The sequence below is a fragment of the Macaca fascicularis genome, chromosome 16 (assembly GCF_037993035.2).
Source record: "Macaca fascicularis isolate 582-1 chromosome 16, T2T-MFA8v1.1".
Lineage (NCBI taxonomy): Eukaryota > Metazoa > Chordata > Mammalia > Primates > Cercopithecidae > Macaca > Macaca fascicularis.
Window position 1 is genome coordinate 57,752,249 of NC_088390.1, and position 11,608 is coordinate 57,763,856.

At 49.8% G+C, this 11,608-nt stretch overlaps 1 protein-coding gene and 1 non-coding gene across 3 annotated transcripts; both read left to right on the forward strand.

The window, feature by feature from the left end:
- Positions 1-201: 201 nt before the first annotated feature.
- Positions 202-9,609, forward strand: GIP (gastric inhibitory polypeptide). 2 transcript variants are annotated; one of them, XM_005583591.3, is made up of 6 exons: positions 202-281; positions 803-909; positions 4,256-4,426; positions 6,981-7,073; positions 7,816-7,917; positions 9,488-9,609. In XM_005583591.3, the coding sequence occupies exons 2-6, from the start codon at positions 824-826 to the stop codon at positions 9,495-9,497; spliced, it is 462 nt and encodes a 153-aa protein (XP_005583648.1). In that variant the 5' UTR covers positions 202-281; positions 803-823; the 3' UTR covers positions 9,498-9,609. The 2 variants fall into 2 exon arrangements, with proteins under 2 accessions (XP_005583648.1, XP_065387440.1); XM_065531368.1 differs by having other exon boundaries at positions 202-909.
- Positions 9,610-11,504: 1,895 nt separating this feature from the next.
- On the forward strand, positions 11,505-11,608 carry LOC123569640 (small nucleolar RNA U13). The gene has a single exon (XR_006693454.2). It is a non-coding gene; the product is annotated as a small nucleolar RNA U13 (small nucleolar RNA).

Consider the following 11,608-nt stretch of genomic DNA (forward strand, 5'->3'; position numbering starts at 1 on the left):
CAGGCAGGCCCCAGACAACAGCTGGAGATAGCCAAATGTTAATCACCAATTAGCACAGTTCAGGTGGAAAGGGCAACTCTATTATGTGTAAAATGGACTTAATGTGGCAGGAGCTGTGGGCTTAATTTCTTGAGATAAGATGCTTTTAGGCTAATCAGCAGGTCTATGCCTAATATAAAGGAGCTGGGGCCTGATTTCTTCAGCAGGCTCAGAAGGTCCAGAAGGCAGGGAAAGGAGACCCCTATCTGTCCTTCTTCTGGAAGAGCTGGAAAGGAAGTCTGGTAAGAGAAGTGGAGACAGGGATGGATGAGATGACCTGAGAATGGGTGGATCTTGGCAACCCTGAGATGCCCAGCAGCCCTGGCATCTTACTTTTCTCTTCCTCTATATGAGACGTGAGAAGATAGCCAGGTGTGGTGCCTCATGCCTGTAATCCTAATACTTTGGGAGCCGAGGGAGGAGGATCATTTGAGCACAGGAGTTCAAGACCAGCCTGGGCAATGGAGGGAAACTCGATCTCTATACAAAATTTTAAAAATTAGCTGGCCATGGTGGTACATGCCTGTGGTCCTAGGTACTCGGGAGGGTGAAGTGAGAGTTTTGCCTGAGCCCAGGAGGTTGAGGCTGCAGTGAGCCACGATTGTGTCACTGCACTCCCGCCTGGACAACAGAGCAAGACTCCATCTCAAAAGAAAAAAAAGAGGAAAAGAAAAGGTCCAAACCTCAAGGCTTTGCCCCTCCCCAGCTTTCAGAGCCCCTACTGGTTGCTGTCTCAGCACGTCCTGGCTGTTTTCTGTCTTAGCTCAGGAAATAACCTTGGAAGATGGTGGCCATGAAGACCTTCGCTCTGCTGCTGCTGTCCCTGTTCCTGGCAGTGGGACTAGGAGAGAAGAAAGAGGGTCACTCCAGGTAGGAGTGGTGAGAGGGAAGGGATGGGGAAGAGGAGGGGCTCAGAAGACAGGTTCTGGATTTGTTTCAAGTGGGAGGTAAGAAAGGGAAGGCATCCAGTCTAAGAGGTAGGAAGCTCCAGGGAAATACCTGCCGGCAATGTGAGTGCAAAGTGAGCACTGAGCCAGAGAGGATTTATTGTGTGCCACTGTTACAGTGGGAGAGACTATGGTTAGATCTCTGGAGGGACTTCCTGGTGGTTAATTGTCCGAAGATGAGTCTCACTTCCCAACGAATGCTTTATTCATTTATGCATGTTTGCTTCTTTCTTTTCTTTTTTTCTTTTTTATTTTTTTTGAGACAGACCCTTGCTCTGTCGCCCAGACTGGAGTGCAGTGGCGTGAACGCAGCTCACTGCAGCCTCTGCCTGCCAGGCTCAAGTATCCTCCCACCTCAGCCTCCCGAGCAACTAGGGCCACAGGCGCGAACCAACATGTTCAGCTACTTTTTGAATTTTTTGTAGAGATGAGGTTTCGCCATGTTACCCAGGCTTATGAATGCATTCTTTTTTTTTTTTTTTTTTTTGAGATGGAATCTCGCTCTGTCACCCAGGCCGGAGTGTGGTGGCACAATCTCGGCTCACTGCAACCTCTCCCTCCTGGGTTCAAGCAATTTTCCCTGCCTCAGCTTCCCGAGTAGCTGGGATTACAGGTGCCCGGCAACACGCCTGGCTAATTTTTGTATTTTTAGTAGAGATGGGGTTTCACTATGTGGGCCAGGCTGATCTCAAACTCCTGACCTCAGATGATCTCTCCGCCTGAGCCTCCCAAAGTGCTGGGATTGAAGGCATGTAATCCCGTGCCTGGGCTTTTTTTTGAGTCAGAGTCTCACTCTGTCGCCTAGGCTGGAGTGCAGTGGTGCAGTCTTGACTCACTGCAACCTCTGCCTCTCAGGATCAAGCAATTCTCCTGCCTCAGCCTGGGATTACAGGCACCTACCACCACACCCAGCTAATTTTTTTGTATTTTTAGTAGAGATGGGGTTTTGCCATGTTGGCCAGGCTGGTCTTGAAATCCTGTCCTCAAGTGATCCACCCGCCTCGGCCTCCCAAAGTGCTGGGATTACAGGCGTGAGCCACAATGCCTGACCATTATGCATGCTTTCAATCAAATTTTAGAGAGGGCCTCCTCTGTACCAGGCACAAGGGATGTATGTGAACATTGGTCCACAAATGCCTCCTGCCTTCATGAAGCACACAGACCCAAGGAGGAAATAAACCAAGAACCATATAGGCATGTTGCAAATCATCATGAGTACTGTGTGGAAAAGCAGAGAATATGACCAGCGAATATAGCAGGGGGCTCAGACTGTGTTTTCAGGACCAATAAATAACTTATTTGAGTAGAGTTGGGCTTTCTCAGGTGCAAGGACAAACCATATGCCCACGTAAATTTGGCATATGTAATTTGTCAATTTGAGGCACAGATATCAGAACACGTACAAGAAGAGAACAGTATCATGTAGATGTTTCTTTCTTTCTTTCTTTTTTGAGATAGAGTCTCACTCTGTCACCCAGGCTGGGGTGCAGTGGCTCGATCTCGGCTCACTGCAACCTCCGCCTCTTGTGTTCAATCTATTCTCTGCCTTAGCCTCTTAAGCAGCTGGGATTACAGGCACCTGCCACCACGCCCTGCTAATTTTGTATTTTTATTTTTATTTATTTATTTATTTATTTATTTATTTGAGACGGAGTCTTGCTCTGTGCCCCAGGCTGGAGTGCAGTAGCCCGATCTCGGCTCACTGCAAGCTCCGCCTCCCGGGTTCACGCCATTCTCCTGCCTCAGCCTCCCGAGTAGCTGGGACTACAGGCGCCAGCCACCTCGCCCGGCTAATTTTCTTGTATTTTTAGTAGAGATGGGGTTTCACCGTGTTAGCCAGTCTCGATCTCCTGACCTCGTGATCCGCCCGTCTCGGCCTCCCAAAGTGCTGGGATTACAGGCTTGAGCCACCGCGCCCGGCCTAATTTTGTATTTTTAGTAGAGATGGGGTTTCACCATCTTGGCCATGCTGGTGTTGAACTCCTGACCTTGTGATCCATCTGCCTGGGCCTCCGAAAGTGCTGGGATTACAGGCGTGAGCTACTGCGCCTGGCCTGTATCACGTACATGTTAAGAACATAGATCTGAGCCCAGATGGCCTGGGGTAAATCCTGGATCTGTTACCTATACGGAGTGGCAGATAATAAGATAATAATAAGGTAATCTCTGCACCTTTGTTTCTCCACTCACAAAATGGGGATATAACTAGAACCTACCTCATAGGATGTTGTGAGGATGAAATTATATTTTATGGATTCAAGGGCTTATAAACTGCCAGAGTCACAGTCAGTGCTTTTGTATGAGTTGACTATTATTGCGGAATGTGAACCAAGAAACTGAATCAGGAAGGGCCAGGGCAGGAGGAATAAAGGAGGGAATTGTGTGACTCAGTCCTTTCAGATGAGGGGGACCCCTGATCCCTTTTTTTTTTTTTTTTTTTTTTTGAGATGGAGTCTCGCTTTGTCACCTAGGCTGGAGTGTAGTGGTGTGATCTCAGCTCACTGCAAGCTGTGCCTCCCGGGTTCACGCCGTTCTCCTGCCTCAGCCTCCCAAGTAGCTGGGACTACAGGCGCCCGCCACCTCGCCCGGCTAATTTTTTTGTCTTTTTAGTAGAGACGGGGTTTCACTGTGTTAGCCAGGATGGTCTTGATCTCCTTACTTCATGATCCTCCTGCCTTGGCCTCCCAAAGTGCTAGAATTACAGGTGTGAGCCACTGCGCCCAGCCTTTTTTTTTTTTTTTTTTTGAGATGAAGTTTCACTCTTGTTCCCTAGGCTGGAGTGCAATGGCACGATTTCGGCTCACTGCAACCTCCACCTCCCGGGTTCAAGTGATTCTCCTGCCTCAGCCTCCTGAATAGCTGGGATTACAGGCATGTGCCACCACACCTGGCTAAATTTTGTATTTTTAGTAGAGACGGGATTTCTCCATGTTGGTCAGGCTGGTCTCTATCCCGACCTCAGGTGATCCGCCTGTCTTGGCCTCCCAAAGTGCAGGGATTACAGGCATGAGCCACCGCGCCTGGCCCCGTGATCCCTTTTTGGCCAGAATCCAGAGCCACACACACTGAGGCTGCAGGAAGTGGGCCCTGGAGCTGAGGATAAAGCCTGGGGTGGGGTGGGGTGGGGTGGGGGAGTGGATCTGCAGGGAGTCTCCATAAAAACGGACTCGTTTGTTTTCAAGTGTCTGCCTCCTGTTAGTGATAGTCATTTATCCTAGCGTTGTGATTCTCCCCCCATCTCTGCCCCTTCTCTGCACCCTTATTTCCAGCCTTCTCCCCTCCCTGCCTGTCGGATCTCATGCTAAGGTGAGCAGCCCTCAACCTCGAGGCCCCAGGTATGCCGAAGGGACTTTCATCAGTGACTATAGTATTGCCATGGACAAGATTCACCAACAAGACTTCGTAAACTGGCTGCTGGCCCAAAAGGGGAAGAAGAATGAGTGAGTCGTTGCTTATACTCCTCCTGTTCCCTGTGCTGGGCTCTGGGCTCTGCCTTCCTACCTTCAGAGGAGGCCATCGGCTGTGGCCACACAGGCCACGTGATGCACAACCCCAGGTGGCACCTTTCTTTTTCTTCTTTCTTTTCTTTTCTTTTCTTTTCTTTTTTTTTTTTTTTGAGACAGAGTTTTGCTCTTGTTGCCCAGGCTGGAGTGCAATACCACGATCTTGGCTCACCACAACCTCCACCTCCTGGATTCAAGCAATTCTCCTGCCTCAGCCTCCCGAGTAGCTAGGATTACAGGCATGCATCACCATGCCCAGCTAATTTTTATTTTTTTTCTCTTTTGAGATGAAGTGTAGCTCTGTTGCCCAGGCTGGAGTGCAGTGGCTCGATTTTGGCTCACTGCAACCTCCGCCTCCTGGGTTCAAGCGATTCTTCTGCCTCAGCCTCCTGAGTAGCTGGGACTACAGGTGTGTGCCACCATGAACGGCTAATTTTTTTTTTTTTTTTTTAGTAGAGACGGGGTTTCACCATGTTGACCAGTCTGGTTCTCGAACTCCTGACCTCATGATCCACCTGCCTCAGCCTCCCAAAGTGCTGGGATTATAGGCAAGAGCCACCGCACCTGGCCTAATTTTGTATTTTTAGTAGAGATGGGGTTTCTCCATGTTGGTCAGACTGGTCTCGAACTCCTGACTGCAGGTGATCTACCTGCCTTGGCCTCTCAAAGTGCTGGGATTACAGGCGTGAGCCACCGCACCCACCCTGGGTGGCACCTTTCACTAGGCAAGGATGGCGAGTTAGACATGGTAGCTCTGGCCAGGACCCTGACTTGGGCACCAGTCTAGGCTAGGGGTAGGGACCAGGGCTATTCCCTAATCCTTTACTTCTTTTTTTCTTTTCCCTTTTTTTTTTTTTTTTTTTTTTTGAGATGGAGTCTCGCTCTGTCGCCCAGGCTGGAGTGCAGTGGCACAATCTCGGCTCACTGCAAGCTCTGCCTCCCGGGTTCGTGCCATTCTCCTGCCTCAGCCTCCCGAGTAGCTGGGACTACAGGCGCCCACCACGCATGGCTAATTTTTTTTGTATTTTTTTAGTAGAGACAGGGTTTCACCGTGTTAGCCAGGATGGTCTTTACCTCCTGACCCTGTGATCTGCCCGCCTTGGCCTCCCAAAGTGCTAGGATTACAGGCATGAGCCACCGCGCCCAGCCTCTCTTCTTTTTTTGAGACAGGAGCTCTCTCTGTGACCCAGACTGGAGTGCAGTGGCACCATCATGGCTCACTGTAGCCTTGACCTCCTGGGTTCAAGCAATCCTCCCACCTCAGCCTCCCAAGTAGTTGTGACTACAGCCTCACACCACCATGCCTGGCTAATTTTTAAAATTATTTGTAGAGACAGAGTCTTACTATGTTGCCCAGGCTGTTCTCAAACTCCTGGGCTTAAGTGATCCACTCACATTGGCCTCCCAAAGTGCTGAGATTACAATTGTGAGCCACTGTGCTGGCCCTAATCCTTTACTTCTAAGGGGAGGAGTCAGAAGATGTATGGGAGCTCAGAGAGGAGCCCCAGGGGTCTGAGGATGAAGGGAGGGAAAGATGAGCTCCTTCTAATGACTGCTTGCTTGGCGATGGCCGCTTCAGACCCACTTTAGACTTTGAAAACAGGACTGGCTAGGGCCGGGCCCAGTAGCTTACACCTGTAATCCCAGCACTTTGGGATGATGAGGCAGGCAGATCATGAGGTCAGGAAATTGAGGCCCTCCTGGCCAACATGGTGAAACGCTGTCTCTACTAAAAATACAAAGATTAGCTGGGTGTGGTGGCACACCCAGCCTGTAATTCCAGCTACTCGGGAGGCTGAGGCATGATAATTGCTTGAACCCTGGAGGCGGACGTTGCAGTGAGCTGAGATCGCACCACTGTACCCCAAGCCTGGCAACAGAGTGAGACTCTGTCTCAAAAAAAAAAAAAAAGGAAAGAAAATAGGATTGGCTGTGCACCGTGGCTCACGCCTGTAATCCCAGCACTTTGGGAGGCCCAGGTAGGTGGATTGTTTGAGCTCACAAGTTCATTCGAGACCAGCCTGGGCAACATGGCAAACAAAAAGTACAAAAATTAGCTGGGTGTGGTGTGGTAATGCCTGCCTGTAGTTTCAGCTACTCAGGAGGCTGAGACGGGAAGATGGCTTGAGCCTGGGAGGCAGAGGTTGCAGTGAGCCGAGATGGTGCCCCTGCACTCCAGTCTGGGAAATACAGCCAGACCCTATCTCACACACACACACACACACACACACACACACACACACACACACACACACACAAAAGTGAAGAGAAGATGAACTGTCCTTATCCTTCTCCCTGCTCTATGCCGTCTCTGGTCAGCGTGGTAGATTCTGAAAAGCTGTTCACTGGTGGAGGCAGCTGAAGACCACCATTGGGTGGGCTTAAGTGGAGAAAGGTACCCTCTGCTTTTGGGGTTGAGGTACTAAAAGATTCAAGTGTCTCTAGCCTGGAGTCTCCACAGCTTGCCCACTCTCTAATCTTATCTTCCCAGCTGGAAACACAACATCACCCAGAGGGAGGCTCGGGCACTCGAGCTGGCCAGTCAAGCTAATAGGAAGGAGGAGGAGGCAGTGGAGCCACAGAGGTGAGTCAGGGCGCAGAGGGAAGGGAGGCAGCCGAGCCTCCTGCCCTGCCCCCACCTCGTTGCTCCCTCTCCCTGACCCCAGAGCAGAGCAAGGACCCGCGATAATCATCCTCTTCCTCTCAAGAGTTCAAAGAGGGGTCTTCATTGAGCAAACTCCTGGAGGTCAGCCCAAGCTTAAGGAAGAAGGCTTGGAGGAACAGGGGAGGGGTGCTAGGAGGGGTTTCAGGGACAGGGTTTCTAAGATTGATGACTTGATACACAGCAGAGTCACTGAGTCAGGAGAAGGGCAGGAAAGAAGAGACCTCAGGTTCCGGCCTCACCACCTCCCCCTGCCAAACTTCGGGAAGGCTGTTTGTGAAAGAGTGGGGGATCTTCCCAGGCCCACTCCCCTGAAATCAGTTATCCCCTCTCTGAATGGCACAGGTCATTTCAAAAAGTGAATGTGCCCAAAGTACTCTCTGCATGCTGGAACACTTGCAGAGGTGGATGGGCGGAATATCTCACACCAGAATTCTGTTTGACTCTCCCTGTAGGAAGAGTCCATATTCCCCAGGCAGGCAGTGCTGGGTGGGGCTGGCAGAAAGCAGGCTCCAGATCTCAGAGCTGAGCCAACAGAGAGGCAGCTGTGTTGGCTCCCTCCCCCAATCCGTGGCTGCCCCTCAGTGGTGTCCCCAGTCCTGTGTTTACTCTCTTTGGGCGCGGCTCAGGCTAAAACAGTCAGCCAGAGGCTCTTACCTTGCAGCTCCCCACCCAAGAACCCCAGCGATGAAGATTTGCTGCGGGACTTGCTGATTCAAGAGCTGTTGGCCTGCTTGGTGGATCAGACAAACCTCTGCAGGTGCAGGTAGGGGAATGTGGTGTTGCACAGCAGTTCTAAATTGAGCTTGGGCATCAGACATGGATTCAGATCTTTGCCCCTCCACATGCTGGCTGATTACGTAGCCTTTCTGAACCTCAGTGTTTTCATTAAAATCAGAGGTATAGAATCATTTCATGGGATGTTGTGAGCTTTAAGTAAGACAATGCAAGTGGAAAAATACAAAGAAAAAAACAAAAGAAAAATAAAGACAATTCAAATGGAGACCTGAGGGCCACCTTTGAGGAGTAATGAGAGCTCTGCAAGGTTAGCAGCTCTGATTACTATTTGTTCTTCCTCACTCTTCCAGGTGAGGTGCTGCTCTCCCCTGCCTATCCCTACCCACTGAGCTGAGCCCATCCTGTGCCCTGCCTGTTCCTACCCACTGAGCTGAGCCCATCCTGTGCCCTGCCTGTCCCTACCAACCGAGCTGAGCCCATCCTGTGCCCTGCCTGTCCCTACTGACCGAGCTGAGCCCATCCTGTGCCCTGCCTGTCCCCAATCCTACCCACCGAGCTGAGCCCCATCCTGTTCTCAGCTTTCCCTCTGTACCCTTGGGCCATGGTACCTTCCTGGTGATGGGAAACTGCATAGTTGGAGGCATGTTTCCTTTCTCTGTGGCCATTGGTGGCTTCAATGGTCTCTTGAATCCACCTCATCAGCTAGAAAATTCTTCAGTCCATTCCTTATGTCTCAGAATCGAGGGACTAAATATTATGAAGAGACCTGTCCTCCTAAAGGGTGAGACAGGATCCTCATGATGCAGACAGCGGGGCACGGAAACCAGAACACTTCAGACACTGATACTGAGCAGCTAGGGAGGCATTGAGGGAGCAAATCTGGAACAGGAACCTCAGGAGGGGAAGAAGGGACAGGAGCGTGAGCAGATCCATGAAGAGGGTGTGAGAAAATCTCTGTAGGAAGGTGGGTAACGGTCTCTGTACTTTTGTGAATTATTTGGATTACTTATCATTAAAATGGTGATTTGATGGGGCAAAGGTGGGAGCACTGCTTGAGGCCAGGAGTTCAAGACTGCAGTAATCTATGATTACATCCGTAAATAGTCACCGCACTCCAGCTTGGGCACCACAGTGAGACTGTCTCTTAAAAAATAAGTAAAATGAGGCTGAGCACGGTGGCTCATGCCTGTAATCCCAGCACTTTGGGAGGCCGAGGTGGGCAGATCACGAGGTCGGGAGATCAAGACCATCCTGGCTAACCTGGTGAAACCCCGTCTCTACTAAAAATACAAAAAATTAGCCGGGCATGGAGGTGGGAGCCTGTAGTCCCAGCTACTCGGGAGGCTGAGGCAGGAGAATGGCATGAACCCAGGGGGCAGAGCTTGCAGTGAGCCGAGATTGCGCCACTGCACTCCAGCCTGGGGGACAGCGAGGCTCCGTCTCAAAAAAAATAAAAAAAAGGTAAATTGATAAAAATTAAGATACTTAAAAAGGTGATTTGAAGGTAGGAGGGGTTCAACAATGGCTGGGTCCCAGGATAAACGTGCTTGGCCGACTCCAAGTCCATAACCTTCCTCTCCTTTCCCCACTCTCCCCAGGTCTCGGTGACTCTGACCACACCCAGCTCAGGACTGGATTCTGCCCTTCACTTAGCTCCTGCCTCAGCCCCACTCCAGAATAGCCAAGAGAAGCCAAACCAATAAAGTTTATGCTGAGATAAGTCGAGTGCATTGTGAAAATTTATTCAAATGACTACTGAGCACTAACAGGGCATGTTTGTCTTTGTGTATCTCTGTGTGTGTGGGCACCACCCAGTGGAAAGGAAATATGGTCTGGGCATGGTGGTGTATGCCTGTAATCCCAGTACTCTGGGAGGCTGAGTCTGGAGGATTGCTTAACCCCAGAAGTTCCAGTCCATCCTGGGTAACAGAGTGAGACTCCATCTTTGTTTTGTTTTGTTTTGTTTCTTTTTTTTGAGACGGAGTTCTCACTCTGTCATCCAGGCTGGAGTGCAATGGTGCAATCTCGGCTCACTGCAACCTCTGCCTCCTGGGTTCAAGCGATTCTCCTGCCTCAGCCTCCTGAGTAGCTGGGATTATAGGCGCCCTCCACCACGCGTGGCTAATTTTTTTTTCTCTTTTTTTTGAGATGGAGTCTTGCTCTTGTTACCCAGGCTAGATGGAGTGCAATGGTGAGCTCTCTGCTCATTGCAACCTCCGCCTCCCAGGTTCAATTGATTCTCTTGCCTCAGCCTCCCAAGTAGCTGGGATTACAGGCATGTGCCACCACACCGGGCTAATTTTTTATTTTCAGTAGGGTTTCTCCATGTTGGTCAGGCTGGTCTTGAACTCCTGACCTCAAGTGACCCACCCGCCTCCGCCTCCCAAAGTGCTGGGATTACAGGTGTAAGCCACCGCGTCCAGCCTAATTTTTGTAGTTTTAGTAGAGACGAGGTTTCGCCATGTTGCCAGGCTGGTCTTGAACTCCTGACCTCAGGTGATCCGCCTGCCTCGGCCTCCCAAAGTGCTGGGATTACAGACATGAGACATCGTACCTGCTGGAGACCCCATCTTTAAAATAAAAAAAGAAAAAAGAAAAGAGGGTCTGGTGTAGTGGCGCAAGCCTGTCATCCCACCACTTTGGGAGCTTGAGGTGGGCAGATCACCTGAGGTCAGGAGTTTGAGACCAGCCTGGCCAAAATGGCAAAACCTCGTCTCTACTAAATATACAAAAATTAGCTGGGCATGATGACAGGCACCTGTAATCCCAGCTATTCGTGAAGCTGAGGCAGGAGAATCGCTTTGACCCAGGAGGTGGAGGTTGCAGTGAGCTGAGATTGCACCACTGCGCTCCAACCTGGGTAACAGAGCAAGACTCCATCGTGCACAAAAAAAAAAAAAAAAAAAAAAAAAGAAAATAAAAGGATCATTTGAGGTCAGGAATTCGAGACCAGCCTGGCCAACATGGTGAAACCCTGTTTCTACCAAAAATACAAAAAAAAAAAAAAAAAAAAAAAAGAGCCAGGCATGGTGATACATGCTTGTAATCCCAGCTAATTGAGAGGTTGAAGCACGAGAATCGCTTGGACCCAGGAGGCGGAGGTTGCAGTGAGCCGAGATCACACCACTGCACTACATCCAGCCTGGGTGACAGAGTGAGACCCTGTGTCCAAAAAAAAAAAAAAAAAAGAAAAAGAAAGAAAAGGAAATAATGGTTTTTACTTGCATCCGTTAATTCATCTATTGATTCTACAAACACTTATTGGAAAGTTAATATTGGCAGGGCTGTGCTAAACACTGTATATACAGCAATGAAGCAAATGGACACAATCCTTGCCCCCGAAGAGCTTAAAGTCTGGTGACAAAGAAAGACCTCTAGTTTTTTTGTGGTTTTGTTTGTTTTTCTGGGAGAGTCTTGCTGTGTTACCCATGCTGGGGTACAGTGCTGTAATCATAGCTCACTGCAACCCCAAGCTCCTGGGCTCGAGCGATCTTGCCACTTCAGCCTCCCGAGTAGCTGGGAGAAGTTGGGACTACAGGCACATGCCCAGTTAACTAAAAAAAAAAAAAAAAAAAAAAAAAAAAAAATTGTGTAGAGAAAAATTCTGATCCTCTGATCCTTTTGTAGTGCATGAGTGTGATGATTGGGTGTTCACGGGCATATGTGAGATGTGCCACCCTTGAACCTTGTTACAATGTTGGCACATTACCCTTCTGACA

What these genes read in the sequence shown, in the direction of transcription:
- GIP (XM_065531368.1), top strand. Translation starts at nt 824, where the DNA reads ATGGTGGCCATGAAGACCTTCGCTCTGCTGCTGCTGTCCCTGTTCCTG. An exon ending in AAGAAAGAGGGTCACTCCAG is followed by an intron (nt 910 to 4,255) that starts GTAGGAGTGGTG and finishes CCTTATTTCCAG; the next exon opens with CCTTCTCCCCTCCCTGCCTG. An exon ending in GAGGCAGTGGAGCCACAGAG is followed by an intron (nt 7,074 to 7,815) that starts GTGAGTCAGGGC and finishes CTTACCTTGCAG; the next exon opens with CTCCCCACCCAAGAACCCCA.